At 43.3% G+C, this 25616-nt stretch overlaps 1 protein-coding gene across 1 annotated transcript in view; it reads left to right on the top strand.

Moving 5' to 3' along the window:
- The first annotated feature begins 473 nt into the window (after positions 1–473).
- LOC125373257 overlaps positions 474–25616 on the top strand; it is a 38498-nt gene continuing 13355 nt past the window's right edge. The window contains exons 1-2 of the mRNA XM_048384258.1: positions 474–696; positions 1542–2092. Coding sequence (XP_048240215.1) covers positions 630–696; positions 1542–2092 — 618 coding nt within the window. The 5' untranslated portion in view covers positions 474–629. The remainder of the gene's footprint in view (positions 697–1541; positions 2093–25616) is intronic.

Raw genomic sequence — 25616 nt, forward strand, 5'->3', positions numbered from 1 at the left:
GGCTAATCGATCTGCTTAGCAAAGGTAAGCAACCATTTCACCACATTAGGATTACCAGCTGGGTCAAGGAAGACCTACAAATGTGGTTATACTGGCATTTCAGTGTTTCAGGACCAATTATGGGTAGACAGCGATTTCCTCCAGCTGTTTTCAGACGCAGCGGGTGGTGCCGGCTTTGGGGTCTACATGCAGGGCAAATGGTTGCATGGCCAACCCAATGGGTGACGGATGAAACTACACGGGACTTGACGCTCCTGGAGCTGTTCCCCATTACACTGGCCATCCAACTTTGGGGCAAGCAACTCGCAAACAAAAAGGTCCTCTTTTACTGCGACAACCAAGCCGTCGTAGCAATAATCAACAAACAGTCTACCAAGGCCCCCAGAGTTATGAGCCTACTCCGTCGCCTAATCCTGGAGTGCCTCCGATATAATATTATGTTTTCAAGGCAAAGTATGTATTTTCCACTGCTAACACTATTGCCGATGCTCTCTCGAGGTTTCAGTTCAAACGCTTCCGAGAGGCAGCACCAGCTGCGGACCAGAACCCCACACCTATCCCGTGCAACATATGGCTGATCTGAGGCAGGAAGCCGGCAGACTCCTACAACAATCTCTGTCTACAAATACATGGGCCACTTACCAAACAGGTATCAATGCCTTGCACCAGTTCCGGTCCACACACCAGCTACAAGAGGTGTGGCCAGTCCCGCTGGATCAGGTCGTAAACTTTATTGCTTATCTGTCAGTCACTCACCACTCCCCTAACACAGTCAAGACTTACATGGCAGCGCTGTCTTCACACCACAAATTCCACGGGCTCACCGACTGTACAAACCATTTCCTGGTAGGCAAGATTTTAACAGGCCTACACAAATCAGCGGGCCGACCAGACACCAGAAAACCGATCACTGCAGATCTGCTGCAGGTAGTAACCAACAATCTGCCTCACGTATGCTCATCAGCATATGAAGCCAGACTGTTCAAGGCAGTCTACTGCACAGCCTTCTTCGGCTTCTTTAGGGTAAGCGAACTGGTCCAAACTGGACCCTCAAAAAACAGGTTGTGCCATCCAGAATTTAAGCTTCTCGGGCAACCCCCAGCAGCTTTCAATCCATTTACCACACTCAAAGTCTGATCAGTACAGGATGGGGACAACAGTTACAATGTCATCGATACCAGGTAATCCGCTATGTCCGGTAGTCACCATCAAGCACTACCTGAAGGTGCGCCCCTCCGGCCCACAACATGCATTCGTTCATTTCGACCATTCCCCTGTTACAAGGTACGACATCAGGCACTCCTAAAAAAGGCCTTAGCACACAGCAACATAAACACGGCTTGCTATTCTTCGCACTCCTTCCGCATTGGGGCAGCCACATCAGCAGCCATGAACGGGGTTCCCGAACACCTCATACTACAATACTGCAGGTGGAAATCAGATTGCTACAATGCTTACATACGCTTACCAACAAATTCAATGTTCTACAATTAATTCAAATAGTCTTTCATGGTACTTACTACACTTCTTATTGTTTACAGTTTGGATGGTGGGATCCAGCTACATGGCCAGGGCACGGCAGTACTTGCTCCTGAAGGGCACCAGTCCGAGCCAACCGAGGATGCTATGGCTGGCACGAGGGGGGATGAGGTGGAAGGAGCTGGACACCATTCTGGATGCACAGGTCAAGGCGACACGGCGCACCCCCAGAGCCCTCATCATTCACCTGGGCTCCAACGACCTGTGCTCGGTCAAGGGCAGCCAACTCTACCTTGACATGGTGGCATCAATCCTTAGGATACAACTCCAGCTTCCTGACACCAAGATCATCGTATCCTCAATTCTGCCCAGGCGTTACTGGCACGATGCCAGGGATCCACTAAAGATCGAGGGGATGCGGAAGAATATCAACCGCCGACTGGCCAACCGAGTCAAAGAGCTCGGCGGTACAATGGTGCAACATCCCCAGATCCTGGCATCAGACAAGACATGGTACGCCTGGGAGGGCGTCCACCTCAGTGACAAAGGATTGTGTGTGTTTACGGACAATTTATTGCATGCCCTGGCGCCAGTAAGGATGTTATCTCCACAGGTTAGTGTTTCTTTTCAGTACATAGGCAAGCGGGGCAACAATGGTATCCCCGCGTATTGAGTGGCCGAGGGTGTGGGGTAGCACTCTGGTGCTTTGTGGCGGGGTTCTTGTGGGCTAAACTGCTAGTAACGAATTAACTTGCTTCCAAATTAATACTCGTGCTTAAGGCTACCTGCTTTTCAGCGGGAACCTTTCCGGGGTTACCTGCTTCTCAGTGGGAACCTTGTCTTTCCCGACTTTTCAGCCGGGGAATCGTAAAATAACATACGTTGGGGCAAACAATTGCCACGTATATGGGTCCGGCGGCGGAAGTCTTCTTGTCAAGCGGTAGCTGACAGTTGGGTCCGCGGCTGTAGTCGCACAATGGTTTTGCTAATGGGGCCAGACAGTGGGATCTGCTTTGGCCGGCTACCTGGGGCCGGGCAGCAGTAGTCTGACTTAGGCCAGCCGCGGGGAGCTGCTTTTGGCAGCGTGGGAGTTGCCAAGCAATGGTAGCGTTTAAATATGCTACCGTGGGGGCCAGACAGCGGTAGCAGTCTCAGGCCAGCAGCGCTAGCTGCGAATCGCCCTTGGCCACGCTAGTGGCCATGGCAACGGTAGCATTTTGGTATACACAATTAGCAGCTTAGTAGCCCACTAGTACCTGCACACCCTCGGCCATTTAACCCAATCTCATCTTCTGTTTTTATTATAAGCACGGGCATCCACGGCTCGGTGGCCCGTGCCTCTCCTTGGCATATCGAGGGATAAGTATCCAGTGTCTCAATGTTAGTATGTATCCAGTGTCTCACTGTCAGTATGTATCCCCAGTTTCTCACTGTCAGTATGTAACCAGTGTCTCACTGTCAGTATGTATCCAGTGTCTCACTGTCAGTATGTATCCAGTGTCTCACTGTCAGTATGTATCAAGTGTCTCACTGTTAGTATGTATGCAGTGTCTCACTGTCAGTATTTATCAAGTGTCTCAGTGTCAGTATGTATCCAGTGTTTCACTGTCAGTATGTATCAAGTGTCTCACTGTCAGTATGTATCCAGTGTCTCACTGTCAGTATGTATCCAGTGTCTCAGTGTCAGTATCTATCCAGTGTTTCACTGTCAGCATGTATCCAGTGTCTCACTGTCAGTATGTATCCAGTGTCTCATTGTCAGTGTGTATCCAGTATCTCAACTGTCAGTATGTATCCAGTGTCTCACTGTCAGTATGTATCCAGTGTCTCAATGTTAGTATGTATCAAATGTCTCACTGTCAGTATGTATCCCCAGTTTCTCACTGTCAGTATGTATCCAGTGTCTCACTGTCAGTATGTATCCCAAGTTTCTCACTGTCAGTATGTAACCAGTGTCTCACTGTTAGTATGTATCCAGTGTCTCAGTGTCAGTATGTATCCAGTGTCTCACTGTCAGTATGTATCCAGTGTCTCACTGTCAGTATGTAACCAGTGTCTCACTGTCAGTATGTAACCAGTGTCTCACTGTCAGTATGTATCCAGTGTCTCACTGTCAGTATGTATCTAGTGTCTCAATGTCAGTATGTATCCCCAGTTTCTCAATGTCAGTATGTACCCAGTGTCTCAGTGGCAGTATGTATCCAGTGTCTCAGTGTCAGTATGTATCCAGTGTCTCATTGTCAGTATGTATCCAGTGTATCACTGTAAGTATGTATCCAGTGTCTCACTGTTAGTATCTATCCAGTGTCTCACTGTCAGTATGTACCCCAGTTTCTCACTGTCAGTATGTATCCAGTGTCTCAGTTTCAGTATGTATCCAGTGTCTCAGTGTCAGTATGTATCCAGTGTTTCACTGTCAGTATGTATCCATTGTCTCACTGTCAGTATGTATCCAGTGTCTCACTTTCAGTATGTATCCCGAGTTTCTCACTGTCAGTATGTATCCAGTGTCTCAGTGTCAGTATGTGTCCAGTGCCTCACTGTCAGTATGTATCCAGTGTCTCAGTGTTAGTATGTAACCAGTGTCTCACTGTCAGTATGTATCAAGTGACTCTATGTCAGTATGTATCCAGTGTCTCACTGTTAGTATCTATCCAGTGTCTCACTGTCAGTATGTATCCCGAGTTTCTCACTGTCAGTATGTATCCAGTGTCTCAGTGTCAGTATGTATCCAGTGTCTCAGTGTCAGTATGTATCCAGTGTTTCACTGTCAGTATGTATCCATTGTCTCACTGTCAGTATGTATCCAGTGTCTCACTTTCAGTATGTATCCCGAGTTTCTCACTGTCAGTATGTATCCAGTGTCTCAGTGTCAGTATGTATCCAGTGTCTCAGTGTCAGTATCTATCCAGTGTTTCACTGTCAGTATGTATCCAGTGTCTAAGTGTCAGTATGTATCCAGTGTCTCACTGTTTGTATGTATCCCCAGTTTCTCAATGTCAGTATGTATCCAGTGTCTCACTGTTAGTATGTATCCAGTGTCTCAACTGTTAGTATGCAACCAGTGTCTCACTGTCAGTATGTATCCAGTGTCTCAATGTTAGTATGTATCAAATGTCTCACTGTCAGTATGTATCCCCAGTTTCTCACTGTCAGTATGTAACCAGTGTCTCACTGTCAGTATGTATCCAGTGTCTCACTGTCAGTATATATCCAGTGTCTCACTGTCAGCATGTATCTAGTGTCTCACTGTTAATATGTATCTAGTGTCTCAATGTCAGTATGTATCCAGTGTCTCACTGTCAGCATGTATCTAGTGTCTCAATGTCAGTATGTATCCAGTGTCTTATTGTCAGTGTGTATCCAGTATCTCAACTGTTAGTATGTATCCAGTGTCTCAACTGTTAGTATGAAACCAGTGTCTCAACTGTTAGTATGTATCCAGTGTCTCAACTGTTAGTATGCAACCAGTGTCTCACTGTCAGTATGTATCCAGTGTCTCAATGTTAGTATGTATCAAATGTCTCACTGTCAGTATGTATCCCCAGTTTCTCACTGTCAGTATGTAACCAGTGTCTCACTGTCAGTATGTATCCAGTGTCTCACTGTCAGTATATATCCAGTGTCTCACTGTCAGTATGTATCTAGTGTCTCACTGTTAATATGTATCTAGTGTCTCAATGTCAGTATGTATCCAGTGTCTCACTGTCAGCATGTATCTAGTGTCTCAATGTCAGTATGTATCCAGTGTCTTATTGTCAGTGTGTATCCAGTATCTCAACTGTTAGTATGTATCCAGTGTCTCAACTGTTAGTATGAAACCAGTGTCTCAACTGTTAGTATGTATCCAGTGTCTCAACTGTTAGTATGCAACCAGTGTCTCACTGTCAGTATGTATCCAGTGTCTCAGTGTTAGTATATATCCAGTGGCTCACTGTCAGTATGTATCCCAAGTTTCTCACTGTCAGTATGTAACCAGTGTCTCACTGTTAGTATGTATCCAGTGTCTCACTGTCAGTATGTATCCAGTGTCTCACTGTCAGTATGTATCCAGTGTCTCACTGTCAGTGTGTAACCAGTGTCTCACTGTCAGTATGTATCCAGTGTCTCACTGTCAGTATGTATCCAGTGTCTCACTGTCAGCATGTATCCAGTGTCTCCATGTCAGTATGTATCCCCAGTTTCTCACTGTCAGTATGTACCCAGTGTCTCAGTGGCAGTATGTATCCAGTGTCTCACTGTCAGTATGTATCCAGTGTCTCACTGTCAGTATGTATCCAGTGTCTCACTGTTTGTATGTATCCCCAGTTTCTCAATGTCAGTATGTATCCAGTGTCTCACTGTTAGTATGTATCCAGTGTCTCAACTGTTAGTATGCAACCAGTGTCTCACTGTCAGTATGTATCCAGTGTCTCAATGTTAGTATGTATCAAATGTCTCACTGTCAGTATGTATCCCCAGTTTCTCACTGTCAGTATGTAACCAGTGTCTCACTGTCAGTATGTATCCAGTGTCTCACTGTCAGTATATATCCAGTGTCTCACTGTCAGCATGTATCTAGTGTCTCACTGTTAATATGTATCTAGTGTCTCAATGTCAGTATATATCCAGTGTCTCACTGTCAGCATGTATCTAGTGTCTCACTGTTAATATGTATCTAGTGTCTCAATGTCAGTATGTATCCAGTGTCTTATTGTCAGTGTGTATCCATTGTCTCAACTGTTAGTATGAAACCAGTGTCTCAACTGTTAGTATGTATCCAGTGTCTCAACTGTTAGTATGCAACCAGTGTCTCACTGTCAGTATGTATCCAGTGTCTCAATGTTAGTATGTATCAAATGTCTCACTGTCAGTATGTATCCCCAGTTTCTCACTGTCAGTATGTAACCAGTGTCTCACTGTCAGTATGTATCCAGTGTCTCACTGTCAGTATATATCCAGTGTCTCACTGTCAGCATGTATCTAGTGTCTCACTGTTAATATGTATCTAGTGTCTCAATGTCAGTATATATCCAGTGTCTCACTGTCAGCATGTATCTAGTGTCTCACTGTTAATATGTATCCAGTGTCTTATTGTCAGTGTGTATCCAGTATCTCAACTGTTAGTATGTATCCAGTGTCTCAACTGTTAGTATGAAACCAGTGTCTCAACTTTTAGTATGTATCCAGTGTCTCAACTGTTAGTATGCAACCAGTGTCTCACTGTCAGCATGTATCTAGTGTCTCACTGTTAATATGTATCCAGTGTCTTATTGTCAGTGTGTATCCAGTATCTCAACTGTTAGTATGTATCCAGTGTCTCAACTGTTAGTATGAAACCAGTGTCTCAACTGTGAGTATCCATCCTGTGTCTCAACTGTTAGTATGCAACCAGTGTCTCACTGTCAGTATGTATCCAGTGTCTCAGTGTTAGTATATATCCAGTGGCTCACTGTCAGTATGTATCCCAAGTTTCTCACTGTCAGTATGTAACCAGTGTCTCACTGTTAGTATGTATCCAGTGTCTCACTGTCAGTATGTATCCAGTGTCTCACTGTCAGTATGTATCCAGTGTCTCACTGTCAGTATATATCCAGTGTCTCACTGTCAGCATGTATCTAGTGTCTCACTGTTAATATGTATCTAGTGTCTCAATGTCAGTATATATCCAGTGTCTCACTGTCAGCATGTATCTAGTGTCTCACTGTTAATATGTATCCAGTGTCTTATTGTCAGTGTGTATCCAGTATCTCAACTGTTAGTATGTATCCAGTGTCTCAACTGTTAGTATGAAACCAGTGTCTCAACTGTTAGTATGTATCCAGTGTCTCAACTGTTAGTATGCAACCAGTGTCTCACTGTCAGTATGTATGCAGTGTCTCAGTGTTAGTATATATCCAGTGGCTCACTGTCAGTATGTATCCCAAGTTTCTCACTGTCAGTATGTAACCAGTGTCTCACTGTTAGTATGTATCCAGTGTCTCACTGTCAGTATGTATCCAGTGTCTCACTGTCAGTATGTATCCAGTGTCTCACTGTCAGTATGTAACCAGTGTCTCACTGTCAGTATGTATCCAGTGTCTCACTGTCAGTATGTATCCAGTGTCTCACTGTCAGCATGTATCCAGTGTCTCAATGTCAGTATGTATCCCCAGTTTCTCACTGTCAGTATGTACCCAGTGTCTCAGTGGCAGTATGTATCCAGTGTCTCACTGTCAGTATGTATCCAGTGTATCACTCTCAGTATGTATCCCCGGTGTCTCACTGTTAGTATCTATCCAGTGTCTCACTGTCAGTATGTACCCCAGTATCTCACTGTCAGTATGTATCCAGTGTCTCAGTTTGAGTATGTATCCAGTGTCTCAGTGTCAGTATCTATCCAGTTTCCCACTGTCAGTATGTGTCCAGTGCCTCACTGTCAGTATGTATCCAGTTTCTCAGTGTTAGTATGTAACCAGTGTCTCACTGTCAGTATGTATCCAGTCCCTCTTTGTCAGTATGTATCCAGTGTCTCACTGTTAGTATGTATCCAGTGTCTCACTGTCAGTATGTATCCCCAGTTTCCCACTGTCAGTATGTATCCAGTGTCTCACTCTCAGTATGTATCCAGTGTCTCACTGTTAGTATCTATCCAGTGTCTCACTGTCAGTATGTATCCCCAGTTTCCCACTGTCAGTATGTATCCAGTGTCTCACTGTCAGTATGTATCCAGTGCCACACTGTCAGTATGTACCCCAGTGTCTCACTGTCAGTATGTATCAAGTGTCTCAGTTTCAGTATGTATCCAGTGTCTCAGTGTCAGTATCTATCCAGTGTCTCACTGTCAGTATGTATCCAGTGTCTCACTGTCAGTATGTATCCAGTGCCTCACTGTCAGTATGTATCCCCAGTTTCCCACTGTCAGTATGTATCCAGTGTCTTAGTGTCAGTACGTATCCAGTGTCTCACTGTTTGTATGTATCCCCTGTTTCTCACTGTTTGTATGTATCCAGTGTCTCACTGTTAGTATGTATCCAGTGTCTCAACTGTTAGTATGCAACCAGTGTCTCACTGTCAGTATGTATCCAGTGTCTCAATGTTAGTATGTATCAATTGTCTCACTGTCAGTGTGTATCCCCAGTTTCTCACTGTCAGTATGTAACCAGTGTCTCACTGTCAGCATGTATCTAGTGTCTCACTGTCAGTATGTATCCAGTATCTCACTGTAAGCATGTATCTAGTGTCTCACTGTTAGTATGTATCCAGTGTCTCACTGTCAGTATGTATCCAGTGTCTCACTGTCAGTATGTATCCAGTGTCTCACTGTCAGTATGTATCCAGTGTCTCACTATTAGTATGTATCCAGTGTCTCACTGTCAGTATGTTTCCCCAGTTTCTCACTGTCAGTATGTAACCAGTGTCTCACTGTCAGTATGTATCCAGTGTCTCACTGTCAGTATGTTTCCAGTGTCTCACTTTCAGAGTTGTATCCAGTGTCTCACTATCAGTATGTATCCAGTGTCTCACTGTTAGTATGTAAAGATGAATCGTGTCTCACTGTTAGTATGTATCCAGAGTCTCACTGTTAGTATGCAACCAGTGTCTGACTGTCAGTATGTATCCAGTGTCTCACTGTCAGTATGTATCCAGTGTCTCACTGTTAGTATGTATCCAGTGTCTCACTGTCAGTATGTATCCAGTGTCTCACTGTCAGTATGTATCCAGTGTCTCAACTGTTAGTATGTATCCAGTGTATCACTGTCAGTATATATTCAGTGTCTCAATGTTAATATGTATCCAGTGTCTCACTGTCAGTATGTATCCCCAGTTTCTCACTGTCAGTATGTAACCAGTGTCTCACTGTCAGTATGTATCAAGTGTCTCACTGTCAGTATGTATCCAGTGTCTCACTGTCAGCATGTATCTAGTGTCTCACTGTTAATATGTATCTAGTATCTCACTGTCAGCATGTATCTAGTGTCTCACTGTCAGTATGTATCCAGTGTCTCACTGTCAGCATGTATCTAGTGTCTCACTGTCAGTATGTATCCAGTGTCTCAATGTCAGTATGTATCCAGTGTCTCACTGTCAGGATGTATCTAGTGTCTCAATGTCAGTATGTATCCAGTGTCTTATTGTCAGTGTGTATCCAGTGTCTCAACTGTTAGTATGTATCCAGTGTCTCAACTGTTAGTATGCAACCAGTGTCTCACTGTCAGTATGTATCCAGTGTCTCAGTTTTAGTATATATCCAGTGGCTCACTGTCAGTATGTATCCCAAGTTTCTCACTGTCAGTATGTAACCAGTGTCTCACTGTTAGTATGTATCCAGTGTCTCAGTGTCAGTATGTATCCAGTATCTCACTGTCAGTATGTATCTAGTGTCTCACTGTTAATATGTAACCAGTGTCTCACTGTCAGTATGTATCCAGTGTATCACTGTCAGTATGTATCCAGTGTCTCACTGTCACCATGTATCCAGTGTCTCAATGTCAGTATGTATCCCCAGTTTCTCACTGTCAGTATGTACCCAGTGTCTCAGTGGCAGTATGTATCCAGTGTCTCACTGTCAGTATGTATCCAGTGTCTCACTGTCAGTATGTATCCAGTGTATCACTCTCAGTATGTATCCCCGGTGTCTCACTGTTAGTATCTATCCAGTGTCTCACTGTCAGTATGTACCCCAGTATCTCACTGTCAGTATGTATCCAGTGTCTCAGTTTGAGTATGTATCCAGTGTCTCAGTGTCAGTATGTATCCAGTGTCCCACTGTCAGTATGTGTCCAGTGCCTCACTGTCAGTATGTATCCAGTGTCTCAGTGTTAGTATGTAACCAGTGTCTCACTGTCAGTATGTATCCAGTGCCTCTTTGTCAGTATGTATCCAGTGTCTCACTGTTAGTATGTATCCAGTGTCTCACTGTCAGTATGTATCCCCAGTTTCCCACTGTCAGTATGTATCCAGTGTCTCACTCTCAGTATCTATCCAGTGTCTCACTGTTAGTATCTATCCAGTGTCTCACTGTCAGTATGTATCCCCAGTTTCTCACTGTCAGTATGTATCAAGTGTCTCAGTTTCAGTATGTATCCAGTGTCTCAGTGTCAGTATCTATCCAGCGTCTCACTGTCAGTATGTATCCAGTGTCTCACTGTCAGTATGTATCCAGTGCCTCACTGTCAGTATGTATCCCCAGTTTCCCACTGTCAGTATGTATCCAGTGTCTTAGTGTCAGTACGTATCCAGTGTCTCACTCTTTGTATGTATCCCCTGTTTCTCACTGTCTGTATGTATCCAGTGTCTCACTGTTAGTATGTATCCAGTGTCTCAACTGTTAGTATGCAACGAGTGTCTCACTGTCAGTATGTATCCAGTGTCTCATTGTTAGTATGTATCAATTGTCTCACTGTCAGTGTGTATCCCCAGTTTCTCACTGTCAGTATGTAACCAGTGTCTCACTATCAGCATGTATCTAGTGTCTCACTGTCAGTATGTATCCAGTGTATCACTGTAAGCATGTATCTAGTGTCTCACTGTTAGTATGTATCCAGTGTCTCACTGTCAGTATGTATCCAGTGTCTCACTGTCAGTATGTATCCAGTGTCTCACTGTCAGTATGTATCCAGTGCCTCACTATTAGTATGTATCCAGTGTCTCACTGTCAGTATGTTTCCCAAATTTCTCACTGTCAGTATGTAACCAGTGTCTCACTGTCAGTATGTATCCAGTGTCTCACTGTCAGTATGTTTCCAGTGTCTCACTTTCAGTATGTATCCAGTGTCTCACTGTCAGTATGTATCCAGTGTCTCACTGTTAGTATGTAAAGATGAATCGTGTCTCACTGTTAGTATGTATCCAGAGTCTCACTGTTAGTATGCAACCAGTGTCTCACTGTCAGTATGTATCCAGTGTCTCACTGTTAGTATGCAACCAGTGTCTCACTGTCAGTATGTATCCAGTGTCTCACTGTTAGTATGTATCCAGTGTCTCACTGTCAGTATGTATCCCCAGTTTCTCACTGTCAGTATGTATCCAGTGTCTCACTGTCAGTATGTATCCAGTGTCTCACTGTTAGTATGTATCCAGTGTCTCACTGTCAGTATGTATCCAGTGTCTCACTGTCAGTATGTATCCAGTGTCTCAACTGTTAGTATGTATCCAGTGTATCACTGTCAGTATATATCCAGTGTCTCAATGTTAATATGTATCCAGTGTCTCACTGTCAGTATGTATCCCCAGTTTCTCACTGCCAGTATGTACCCAGTGTCTCAGTGTCAGTATGTATCCAGTGTCTCAGTGTCAGTATGTATCAAGTGTCTCACTGTCAGTATGTATCCAGTGTCTCACTGTCAGCATATATCTAGTGTCTCAATGTCAGTGTGTATCCCTAGTTTCTCACTGCCAGTATGTACCCAGTGTCTCACTGTCAGTATGTATCCAGTGTCTCAGTGTCAGTATGTATCCAGTGTCTCAGTGTCAGTAGGTATCCAGTGTCTCACTGTCAGTATGTTTTTAGTGTCTCACTGTTAGTATATATCCAGTGTCTCACTATCAGTATGTATCCCCAGTTTCTTACTGTCAGTATGTACCCAGTGTCTCAATGTCAGTATGCCTCCAGTGTCTCACTGTCAGTATGTATCCAGTGTCTCACTGTCGGTATGTATCCAGTGTCTCACTGTCAGTATGTATCCAGTGTCTCACTGTCAGTATGTATCCAGTGTCTCAAATGTTAGTATGTATCCAGTGACTCAACTGTTAGTATGCAACCAGTGTTTCACTGTTAGTATGTATCCAGTGTCTCACTGTCAGTATGTATCCCAAGTTTCTCACTGTCAGTATGTAACCAGTGTCTCACTGTCAGCATGTATCTACTGTCTCAATGTCAGTATGTATCCCCAGTGTCTCACTGCCAGTATGTACCCAGTGTCTCACTGTCAGTATGTATCCAGTGTCTCACTTTCAGTATGTATCCAGTGTCTCACTGTCAGTATGTATCCAGTGTCTCACTGTCAGTATGTATCCAGTGCCTCAACTGTTAGTATGTATCCAGTGTCTCATCTGTTAGTATGCAACCAGTGTCTCACTGTCAGTATCTATCCCAAGTTTCTCACTGTCAGTATCTAACCAGTGTCTCAGTGTTAGTATGTATCCAGTGTCTCACTGTCAGTCTGTATACAGTGTCTCACTGTCAGTATGTATCCAGTGTCTCACTGTCAGTATGTATCCAGTGTCTCACTGTCAGTATCTATCCAGTGTCTCACTGTCAGTATATATCCCCAGTTTCTCACTGTCAGTATGTATCCAGTGTCTCAGTGTCAGTATGTATCCAGTGTCTCAGTGTCAGTATGTATCCAGTGTCTCAGTGTCAGTATGTATCCAGTGTCTCACTGTCAGTATGTATCCAGTGTCTCAACTGTTAGTATGTATCCAGTGTATCACTGTCAGTATATATCCAGTGTCTCAATGTTAGTATGTATCCAGTGTCTCACTGTCAGTATGTATCCCCAGTGTCTCACTTTCAGTATGTAACCAGTGTCTCACTGTCAGTATGTATCCAGTGTCTCACTGTCAGTATGTATCGAGTGTCTCACTGTCAGCATGTATCTAGTGTCTCACTGTCAGTATGTATCCCCAGTTTCTCAATATCAGTATGTACCAAGTGTGTCAGTGTCAGTATGTATCCAGTGTCTCACTGTCAGTATGTATCCCTAGTTTCTCACTGTCAGTATGTAACCAGTGTCTCAGTGTTAGTATGTATCCAGTGTCTCATTGTCAGTATGTATCCAGTGTCTCACTCTCAGTATGTATCCAGTGTCTCACTGTCAGTATGTATCCAGTGTGTCACTGTTATTATCTGTCCAGTGTCTCACTGTCAGTATGTATCCCCAGTTTCTCACTGTCAGTATGTATCCAGTGTCTCAGTGTCAGTATGTATCCAGTGTCTAAGTTTCAGTATGTATCCAGTGTCTCACTGTCAGTATGTATCCAGTGTCTCACTGTCATTATGTATCCCCAGTGTCCCACTGTCAGTATGTATCCACTGTCTCACTGTTATTATGAATCCAGTGTCTCACTGTCAGCATGTATCTAGTGTCTCACTGTCAGTATGTATCCCCAGTTTCTCACTCTCAGTATGTATCCAGTGTCTCACTGTCAGTATGTATCCAGTGTCTCACTGTCAGCATGTATCTAGTGTCTCACTGTTAGTATGTAACAAGTGTCTCAGTGTCAGGATGTATCCCCAGTTTCTCACTGTCAGTATGTAACCAGTGTCTCACTGTTAGTATGTATCCAGTGTCTCACTGTCAGTATGTTTCCAGTGTCTCACTGTCAGTATGCATCCAGTGTCTCACTGTCAGTATGTATCCAGTGTCTCACTGTCAGTATGTATCCAGTATCTCACTGTAAGTATATATCCAGTGTCTCACTGTTATTATCTGTCCAGTGTCTCACTGTCAGTATGTATCCCCATTTTCCCTCTCTCAGAATGTATCCAGTGTCTCAGTGTCAGTATGTATCCAGTGTCTCACTGTCTGTATGTATCTAGTGTCTCACTGTCAGTATGTATCTCCAGTTTCCCTCTCTCAGTATGTATCCAGTGTCTCAGTGTCAGTATGTATCCAGTGTCTCACTGTCTGTATGTATCTAGTGTCTCACTGTCAGTATGTATCTCCAGTTTCCCTCTCTCAGTATGTATCCAGTGTCTCAGTGTCAGTATGTATCCAGTGTCTCACTGTCAGTATGTATCCAGTATCTCACTGTCAGTATGTATCAAGTGTCTCACTGTTAGTATGTATCCAGTGTCTCACTATCAGTATGTACCCCCAGTTTCCCACTGTCAGTATGTATCCAGTGTCTCAGTGTCAGTATGTATCCAGTGTCTCAGTGTCAGTATGTATCCTGTGTCTCACTGTCTGTATGTAACTAGTGTCTCACTGTCAGTATGTATCCAGTGTCTCAGTGTCAGTATGTATCCAGTGTCTCAGTGTCAGTATGTATCCTGTGTCTCACTGTCTGTATGTAACTAGTGTCTCACTGTCAGTATGTATCCAGTGTCTCAGTGTAAGTATGTATCCAGTGTCTCAGTGTCAGTATGTATCCAGTGTCTCACTGTCAGTATGTATCCAGTGTCTCAGTGTCAGTATGTATCCAGTTTCCCACTGTCATTATGTATCCAGTGTCTCAGTGTCAGTATGTATCCTGTGTCTCACTGTCTGTATGTAACTAGTGTCTCACTGTCAGTATGTATCCAGTGTCTCAGTGTCAGTATGTATCCAGTGTCTCAGTGTGAGTATGTATCCAGTGTCTCACTGTTTGTATGTATCCCCAGTGTCTCACTGTTTGTATGTATCCAGTGTCTCAACTGTTAGTATGTATCCAGTGTCTCAACTGTTAGTTTGAAACCAGTGTCTCACTGTCAGTATGTATCCAGTGTCTCAACTGTTAGTATGCAACCAGTGTCTCACTGTCAGTATGTATCCAGTGTCTCAACTGTTAGTATGTATCCAGTGTCTCACTGTCAGTATGCATCCAGTGTCTCAATGTTTGTATGTATCCAGTGTCTCAATGTTAGTATATATCCAGTGTCTGAGTGTTTGTATGTTTCAAGTGTCTCACTGTCAGTATGTATCCAGTGTCTCACTGTCAGTATGTATCCAGTGTCTCACTGTCAGTATGTATCCAGTGTCTCACTGTCAGTATGTATCCCCAGTTTCCCACTGTCAGTATGTATCCGGTGTCTCACTGTTTGTATGTATCCCCAGTTTCTCACTGTCAGTATGAATCCAATGTTCAAGTATCAGTATGTATCCAGTGTCTCACTGTCAGTATGTATCCAGTGACTCAGTGTTAGTATGTATCCAGTGTCTCACTGTCAGTATGTATCCAGTGTCTCACTGTCAGTATGTATCCAGTGTCTTAGTGTTATTATGTATCCAGTGTCTCACTGTCAGTATGTATCCAGTGTCTCACTGTCAGTATGTATCCAGTGTCACACTGGCAGTATGTATCCAGTGTCTAAGTGTTAGTATGTATCCAGTGTCTCAGTGTCAGTATGTATCCAGTGTCTCACTGTTAGTATGTATCCAGTGTCTCAGTGTTAGTATCTTCCAGTGTCTCACTGTTAGTATGTATCCAGTGTCTCAGTGTCAGTATGTATCACGTGTCACACTGTTAGTATGTATCCAGTGTCTCAGTGCCAGTATGCATCCAGTGTCTCACTGTTAGTATGTATCCAGTGTCTCAGTGTCAGTATGTATCCAGTGTCTCACTGTTAGTATGTATCCAGTGTCTCAGTGTCAGTATGTATCCAGTGTCTCACTGTCAGTATGTATCCCCAGTTTCCCACTGTCAGTATGTATCCAGTGTCTTAGTGTCAGTATGTATCCAGTGTCTCACTGTTTCTATGTATCCCCAGTTTCTCACTGTCAGTATGTAACCAGTGTCTCACTGTTAGTATGTATCCAGTGTCTCATTGTCAGTATGTATCCAGTGTCTCACTCTCAGTATGTATCCAGTGTCTCACTGTCAGTATGTATCCAGTGTGTCACTGTTATTATCTGTCCAGTGTCTCACTGTCAGTATGTATCCCCAGTTTCTCACTGTCAGTATGTATCCAGTGTCTCAGTGTCAGTATGTATCCAGTGTCTAAGTGTCAGTATGTATCCAGTGTCTCACTGTCAGTATGTATCCAGTGTCTCACTGTCATTATGTATCCCCAGTGTCCCACTGTCAGTATGTATCCACTGTCTCACTGTTATTATCAATCCAGTGTCTCACTGTCAGCATGTATCTAGTGTCTCACTGTCAGTATGTATCCCCAGTTTCTCACTGTCAGTATGTATCCAGTGTCTCACTGTCAGTATGTATCCAGTGTCTCACTGTCAGCATGTATCTAGTGTCTCACTGTTAGTATGTAACAAGTGTCTCAGTGTCAGGATGTATCCCCAGTTTCTCACTGTCAGTATGTAACCAGTGTCTACACTGTTAGTATGTATCCAGTGTCTCACTGTCAGTATGTTTCCAGTGTCTCACTGTCAGTATGTATCCAGTGTCTCACTGTCAGTATGTATCCAGTGTCTCACTGTCAGTATGTATCCAGTATCTCACTGTAAGTATATATCCAGTGTCTCACTGTTATTATCTGTCCAGTGTCTCACTGTCAGTATGTATCCCCAGTTTCCCTCTCTCAGTATGTATCCAGTGTCTCAGTGTCAGTATGTATCCAGTGTCTCACTGTCTGTATGTATCTAGTGTCTCACTGTCAGTATGTATCTCCAGTTTCCCTCTCTCAGTATGTATCCAGTGTCTCAGTGTCAGTATGTATCCAGTGTCTCACTGTCTGTATGTATCTAGTGTCTCACTGTCAGTATGTATCTCCAGTTTCCCTCTCTCAGTATGTATCCAGTGTCTCAGTGTCAGTATGTATCCAGTGTCTCACTGTTAGTATGTATCCAGTGTCTCACTGTCAGTATGTATCCAGTATCTCACTGTCAGTATGTATCAAGTGTCTCACTGTTAGTATGTATCCAGTGTCTCACTATCAGTATGTACCCCCAGTTTCCCACTGTCAGTATGTATCCAGTGTCTCAGTGTCAGTATGTATCCAGTGTCTCAGTGTCAGTATGTATCCTGTGTCTCACTGTCTGTATGTAACTAGTGTCTCACTGTCAGTATGTATCCAGTGTCTCAGTGTCAGTATGTATCCAGTGTCTCAGTGTCAGTATGTATCCTGTGTCTCACTGTCTGTATGTAACTAGTGTCTCACTGTCAGTATGTATCCAGTGTCTCAGTGTCAGTATGTATCCAGTGTCTCAGTGTCAGTATGTATCCAGTGTCTCACTGTCAGTATGTATCCAGTGTCTCAGTGTCAGTATGTATCCAGTTTCCCACTGTCATTATGTATCCAGTGTCTCAGTGTCAGTATGTATCCTGTGTCTCACTGTCTGTATGTAACTAGTGTCTCACTGTCAGTATGTATCCAGTGTCTCAGTGTCAGTATGTATCCAGTGTCTCAGTGTGAGTATGTATCCAGTGTCTCACTGTTAGTATGTATCCAGTGTCTCAACTGTTAGTTTGAAACCAGTGTCTCACTGTCAGTATGTATCCAGTGTCTCAACTGTTAGTATGCAACCAGTGTCTCACTGTCAGTATGTATCCAGTGTCTCAACTGTTAGTATGTATCCAGTGTCTCACTGTCAGTATGTATCCAGTGTCTCAATGTTTGTATGTATCCAGTGTCTCAATGTTAGTATATATCCAGTGTCTGAGTGTCTGTATGTTTCAAGTGTCTCACTGTCAGTATGTATCCAGTGTCTCACTGTCAGTATGTATCCAGTGTCTCACTGTCAGTATGTATCCAGTGTCTCACTGTCAGTATGTATCCCCAGTTTCCCCACTGTCAGTATGTATCCGGTGTCTCACTGTTTGTATGTATCCCCAGTTTCTCACTGTCAGTATGAATCCAATGTTCAAGTATCAGTATGTATCCAGTGTCTCACTGTCAGTATGTATCCAGTGACTCAGTGTTAGTATGTATCCAGTGTCTCACTGTCAGTATGTATCCAGTGTCTCACTGTCAGTATGTATCCAGTGTCTCAGTGTTATTATGTATCCAGTGTCTCACTATCAGTATGTATCCAGTGTCTCACTGTCAGTATGTATCCAGTGTCACACTGGCAGTATGTATCCAGTGTCTCAGTGTTAGTATGTATCCAGTGTCTCAGTGTCAGTATGTATCCAGTGTCTCACTGTTAGTATGTATCCAGTGTCTCAGTGTTAGTATCTTCCAGTGTCTCACTGTCAGTATGTATCCAGTGTCTCACTGTCAGTATGTAGCCAGTGTCTCAGTGTTATTATGTATCCAGTGTCTCACTGTCAGTATGTATCCAGTGTCTCACTGTCAGTATGTATCCAGTGTCACACTGGCAGTATGTATCCAGTGTCTCAGTGTTAGTATGTATCCAGTGTCTCAGTGTCAGTATGTATCCAGTGTCTCACTGTTAGTATGTATCCAGTGTCTCAGTGTTAGTATCTTCCAGTGTCTCACTGTTAGTATGTATCCAGTGTCTCAGTGTCAGTATGTATCACGTGTCACACTGTTAGTATGTATCCAGTGTCTCAGTGCAAGTATGCATCCAGTGTCTCACTGTTAGTATGTATCCAGTGTCTCAGTCTCAGTATGTATCCAGTGTCTCACTGTTAGTATGTATCCAGTGTCTCAGTGTCAGTATGTATCCAGTGTCTCACTGTCAGTATGTATCCCCAGTTTCCCACTGTCAGTATGTATCCAGTGTCTTAGTGTCAGTATGTATCCAGTGTCTCACTGTTTGTATGTATCCCCAGTTTCTCACTGTCAGTATGTATCCAATGTCTCAGTGACAGTATGTATCCAGTGTCTCAGTGTCAGTATGTATCCAGTGTCTCACTGTCAGTGTGTATCCAGTGTTTCAATGTTTGTATGTTTCCAGTCACTCACTGTCAGTATGTATCCAGTGTCTCACTGTCAGTATGTATCCAGTGTCTCAGTGTTTGTATGTTTCCAGTCACTCACTGTCAGTATGTATCCCCAGTTTCTCACTCTCAGTATGTACCCAGTGTCTCACTGTCAGTATGTATCCAGTTTCTCACTGTCAGTAAGTATCCAGTGTCTCACTGTCAGTATGTATCCAGTTTCTCACTGTCAGTAAGTATCCAGTGTCTCACTGTCAGTATGTATCCCCTGTTTCTCATTGTCAGTATGTATCCTCAGTGTCTTACTGTCAGTATGTAACCCTTGTCTCACTGTAAGTATGTATCCAGTGTATCAGTGTTTGTATGTTTCCAGTGTCTCACTGTCAGTATGTATCCAGTGTCTCACTGTCAGTACATAGCCAGTGTCACACTGTCAGTATGTATCCAGTGTCTCACTGTTAGTTTGTATCCCCAGTGTCTCACTGTCAGTATGTATCCAGTGTCTCAGTGTCAGTATGTATCCAGTGTCTCACTGTTAGTATGTATCCAGTGTCTCAGTGTTAGTATGTATCCAGTGTCTCACTGTCAGTATGTATCCAGTGTCTCACTGTCAGTATGTATCCAATGTCTCAGTGTTAGTATGTATCAAGTGTCTCACTGTCAGTATGTATCCAGTGTTTCAGTGTTAGTATGTATCCAGTGTCTCACTGTCAGTATGTATCCAGTGTCTCACTGTCAGTATGTATCCAGTGTCTCACTGTCAGTATGTATCCAGTGTCTCACTGTCAGTATGTATCCCCAGTTTCCTACTGTCAGTATGTATCCAGTGTCTTAGTGTCAATATGTATCCAGTGTCTCACTGTTTGTATGTATATCCAGTTTCTCACTGTCAGTATGTATCCAATGTCTCAGTATTAGTATGTATCCAGTTTTTCACTGTCAGTATGTATCCAGTGTCTCACTGTTAGTTTGTATCCCCAGTGTCTCACTGTCAGTATGTATCCAGTGTCTCAGTGTTTGTATGTTTCCAGTGTCTCACTGTCAGTATGTATCCCCACTTTCTCACTGTCAGTATGTAACCAGTGTCTCACTGTCAGTATGTATCCAGTTTCTCACTGTCAAGTATGTATCCAGTGTCTCACTGTCAGTATGTATCCAGTGTCTCACTGTCAGTATGTATCCAGTGTCTCACTGTCAGTATGTATCCAGTGTCTCCCTGTCAGTATGTATCCCCAGTTTCCTACTGTCAGTATGTATCCAGTGTCTTAGTGTCAATATGTATCCAGTGTCTCACTGTTTGTGTGTATACCCAGTTTCTCACTGTCAGTATGTATCCAATGTCTCAGTTTTAGTATGTATCCAGTTTTTCACTGTCAGTATGTATCCAGTGTCTCACTGTTAGTTTGTATCCCCAGTGTCTCACTGTCAGTATGTATCCAGTGTCTCAGTGTTTGTATGTTTCCAGTCACTCACTGTCAGTATGTATCCCCACTTTCTCACTGTCAGTATGTAACCAGTGTCTCACTGTCAGTATGTATCCAGTGTCTCAGTGTTTGTATGTTTCCAGTGTCTCACTGTCAGTATGTATCCAGTGTCTCACTGTTAGTATGTATCCAGTTTCTCAATGTCAGTATGTATCAAGTGCCACACTGTTAGTTTGTATCCCCAGTGTCTCAATGTCAGTATGTATTCCCAGTGTCTCAGTGTCAGTATGTATCCAGTGTCTCAGTGTCAGTATGTATCCTGTGTCTCACTGTCAGTATGTATCCAGTGTCTCACTGTCAGTATGTATCCAGTGTCTCACTGTCAGTATGTATCCAGTGTCTCACTGTCAGTGGGTATCCAGTGTCTCACTGTCAGTATGTATCCCAAGTCACTCACTGTCAGTATGTATCCAGTGTCTCACTGTAAGTATGTATCCAGTGTATCAGTGTTTGTATGTTTCCAGTGTCTCACTGTCAGTATGTATCCAGTGTCTCACTTTCAGTATGTATCCAGTGTCTCACTGTTAGTTTGTATCCCCAGTGTCTCAGTTTCAGTATGTATCCAGTGTCTCACTGTCAGTATGTATCCAGTGTCTCAGTGTTAGTATGTTTCCAGTGTCTCACTGTCAGTATGTATCCAGTGTCTCACTGTCAGTATGTATCCAATGTCTCAGTGTCAGTATGTATCAAGTGTCTCACTGTCAGTATGTATCCAGTGTCTCACTGTCAGTATGTATCCAGTGTCTCACTGTCAGTATGTATCGAGTGTCACACTGTCAGTATGTACCCAGTGTCTCAGTGTCAGTATGTATCCAGTGTCTCACTGTTAGTATGTATCCCCAGTGTCTAACTGTAAGTATGTATCCAGTGTCTCAGTGTTTGTATGTTTCCAGTGTCTCACTGTCAGTATGTATCCAGTGTCTCACTGTCAGTATGTATCCAGTGTCACACTGTCAGTATGTATCCAGTGTCTCACTGTTAGTTTGTATCCCCAGTGTCTCAGTGTCAGTATGTATCCAGTGTCTCAGTGTCAGTATGTATCCTGTGTCTCACTGTCAGTATGTATCCAGTGTCTCACTGTCAGTATGTATCCAGTGTCTCACTGTCAGTATGTATCCAGTGTCTCACTGTCAGTATGTATCTAGTGTCTCACTGTCAGTATGTATCCCCAGTTTCCCACTGTCAGTATGTATCCAGTGTCTTAGTGTCAGTATGTATCCAGTGTCTCACTGTTTGTATGTATCCAGTGTCTCACTGTCAGTATGTATCCAGTGTCTCAGTGTTTGTATCTTTCAAGTGTCTCACTGTCAGTATGTATCCAGTGTTTCACTGTCAGTATGTATCCAGTTTCTCACTGTCAGTATGTATCCCCAGTTTCCCACTGTCAGTATGTATCCGGTGTCTTAGTGTCAGTATGTATCCAGTGTCTCACTGTTTGTATGTATCCAGTGTCTCACTGTCAGTATATATCCAGTGTCTGAGTGTTTGTATGTTTCAAGTGTCTCACTGTCAGTATGTATCCAGTGTCTCACTGTCAGTATGTATCCAGTGTCTCACTGTCAGTATGTATCCCCAGTTTCCCACTGTCAGTATGTATCCGGTGTCTCACTGTTTGTATGTATCCCCAGTTTCTCACTGTCAGTATGAATCCAATGTTCAAGTATCAGTATGTATCCAGTGTCTCACTGTCAGTATGTAACCAGTGACTCAGTGTTAGTATGTATCCAGTGTCTCACTGTCAGTATGTATCCAGTGTCTCACTGTCAGTATGTATCCAGTGTCTCAGTGTTATTATGTATCCAGTGTCTCACTGTCAGTATGTATCCAGTGTCTCACTGTCAGTATGTATCCAGTGTCACACTGGCAGTATGTATCCAGTGTCTCAGTGTTAGTATGTATCCAGTGTCTCAGTGTCAGTATGTATCCAGTGTCTCACTGTTAGTATGTATCCAGTGCCTCAGTGTTAGTATGTATCCAGTGTCTCACTGTTAGTATGTATCCAGTGTCTCAGTGTCAGTATGTATCACGTGTCTCACTGTTAGTATGTATCCAATGTCTCAGTGCCAGTATGTATCCAGTGTCTCACTGTTAGTATGTATCCAGTGTCTCAGTGTCAGTATGTATCCAGTGTCTCACTGTTAGTATGTATCCAGTGTCTCAGTGTCAGTATGTATCCAGTGTCTCACTGTCAGTATGTATCCCCAGTTTCCCACTGTCAGTATGTATCCAGCGTCTTAGTGTCAGTATGTATCCAGTGTCTCACTGTTTGTATGTATCCCCAGTTTCTCACTGTCAGTATGTATCCAATGTCTCAGTGACAGTATGTATCCAGTGTCTCAGTGTCAGTATGTATCCAGTGTCTCACTGTCAGTGTGTATCCAGTGTCTCAATGTTTGTATGTTTCCAGTCACTCACTGTCAGTATGTATCCAGTGTCTCACTGTCAGTATGTATCCAGTGTCTCAGTGTTTGTATGTTTCCAGTCACTCACTGTCAGTATGTATCCCCAGTTTTTCACTCTCAGTATGTACCCAGTGTCTCATTGTCAGTATGTATCCAGTTTCTCACTGTCAGTAAGTATCCAGTGTCTCACTGTCAGTATGTATCCAGTGTCTCAGTGTTAGTATGTATCCAGTGTCTCACTGTCAGTATGTATCCAGTGTCTCACTGTCAGTATGTATCCTCAGTGTCTTACTGTCAGTATGTAACCCTTGTCTCACTGTAAGTATGTATCCAGTGTATCAGTGTTTGTATGTTTCCAGTGTCTAACTGTCAGTATGTATCCAGTGTCTCACTGTCAGTACGTAGCCAGTGTCACACTGTCAGTATGTATCCAGTGTCTCACTGTTAGTTTGTATCCCCAGTGTCTCAGTGTCAGTATGTATCCAGTGTCTCAGTGTCAGTATGTATCCAGTGTCTCACTGTTAGTATGTATCCAGTGTCTCAGTGTTAGTATGTATCCAGTGTCTCACTGTCAGTATGTATCCAGTGTCTCACTGTCAGTATGTATCCAATGTCTCAGTGTTAGTATGTATCAAGTGTCTCACTGTCAGTATGTATCCAGTGTCTCAGTGTTAGTATGTATCCAGTGTCTCACTGTCAGTATGTATCCAGTGTCTCACTGTCAGTATGTATCCCCAGTTTCCTACTGTCAGTATGTATCCAGTGTATCAGTGTTATTATGTATCCAGTGTCTCACTGTCAGTATGTATCCAGTGTCTCACTGTCAGTATGTATCCAGTGTCACACTGGCAGTATGTATCCAGTGTCTCAGTGTTAGTATGTATCCAGTGTCTCAGTGTCAGTATGTATCCAGTGTCTCACTGTTAGTATGTATCCAGTGTCTCAGTGTTAGTATGTATCCAGTGTCTCACTGTTAGTATGTATCCAGTGTCTCAGTGTCAGTATGTATCACGTGTCTCACTGTTAGTATGTATCCAGTGTCTCAATGCCAGTATGCATCCAGTGTCTCACTGTTAGTATGTATCCAGTGTCTCAGTGTCAGTATGTATCCAGTGTCTCACTGTTAGTATGTATCCAGTGTCTCAGTGTCAGTATGTATCCAGTGTCTCACTGTCAGTATGTATCCCCAGTTTCCCACTGTCAGTATGTATCCAGTGTCTTAGTGTCAGTATGTATCCGGTGTCTCACTGTTTGTATGTATCCCCAGTTTCTCACTGTCAGTATGTATCCAATGTCTCAGTGACAGTATGTATCCAGTGTCTCAGTGTCAGTATGTATCCAGTGTCTCACTGTCAGTATGTATCCAGTGTCTCAGTGTTTGTATGTTTCCAGTCACTCACTGTCAGTATGTATCCCCAGTTTTTCACTCTCAGTATGTACCCAGTGTCTCATTGTCAGTATGTATCCAGTTTCTCACTGTCAGTAAGTATCCAGTGTCTCACTGTCAGTATGTATCCAGTGTCTCAGTGTTAGTATGTATCCAGTGTCTCACTGTCAGTATGTATCCAGTGTCTCACTGTCAGTATGTATCCTCAGTGTCTTACTGTCAGTATGTAACCCTTGTCTCACTGTAAGTATGTATCCAGTGTATCAGTGTTTGTATGTTTCCAGTGTCTAACTGTCAGTATGTATCCAGTGTCTCACTGTCAGTACGTAGCCAGTGTCACACTGTCAGTATGTATCCAGTGTCTCACTGTTAGTTTGTATCCCCAGTGTCTCAGTGTCAGTATGTATCCAGTGTCTCAGTGTCAGTATGTATCCAGTGTCTCACTGTTAGTATGTATCCAGTGTCTCAGTGTTAGTATGTATCCAGTGTCTCAGTGTCAGTATGTATCACGTGTCACACTGTTAGTATGTATCCAGTGTCTCAGTGCCAGTATGCATCCAGTGTCTCACTGTTAGTATGTATCCAGTGTCTCAGTGTCAGTATGTATCCAGTGTCTCACTGTTAGTATGTATCCAGTGTCTCAGTGTCAGTATGTATGCAGTGTCTCACTGTCAGTATGTATCCCCAGTTTCCCACTGTCAGTATGTATCCAGTGTCTTAGTGTCAGTATGTATCCAGTGTCTCACTGTTTGTATGTATCCCCAGTTTCTCACTGTCAGTATGTATCCAATGTCTCAGTGACAGTATGTATCCAGTGTCTCAGTGTCAGTATGTATCCAGTGTCTCACTGTCAGTGTGTATCCAGTGTTTCAATGTTTGTATGTTTCCAGTCACTCACTGTCAGTATGTATCCAGTGTCTCACTGTCAGTATGTATCCAGTGTCTCAGTGTTTGTATGTTTCCAGTCACTCACTGTCAGTATGTATCCCCAGTTTCTCACTCTCAGTATGTACCCAGTGTCTCACTGTCAGTATGTATCCAGTTTCTCACTGTCAGTAAGTATCCAGTGTCTCACTGTCAGTATGTATCCAGTGTCTCAGTGTTAGTATGTATCCAGTGTCTCACTGTCAGTATGTATCCAGTGTGTCACTGTCAGTATGTATCCTCAGTGTCTCACTGTCAGTATGTAACCCTTGTCTCACTGTAAGTATGTATCCAGTGTATCAGTGTTTGTATGTTTCCAGTGTCTCACTGTCGGTATGTATCCAGTGTCTCACTGTCAGTACGTAGCCAGTGTCACACTGTCAGTATGTATCCAGTGTCTCACTGTTAGTTTGTATCCCCAGTGTCTCAGTGTCAGTATGTATCCAGTGTCTCAGTGTCAGTATGTATCCAGTGTCTCACTGTTAGTATGTATCCAGTGTCTCAGTGTTAGTATGTATCCAGTGTCTCACTGTC

This window comes from Haliotis rufescens, unplaced genomic scaffold (assembly GCF_023055435.1).
Source record: "Haliotis rufescens isolate VD_foot unplaced genomic scaffold, xgHalRufe1.0.p SCAF_5, whole genome shotgun sequence".
Lineage (NCBI taxonomy): Eukaryota > Metazoa > Mollusca > Gastropoda > Lepetellida > Haliotidae > Haliotis > Haliotis rufescens.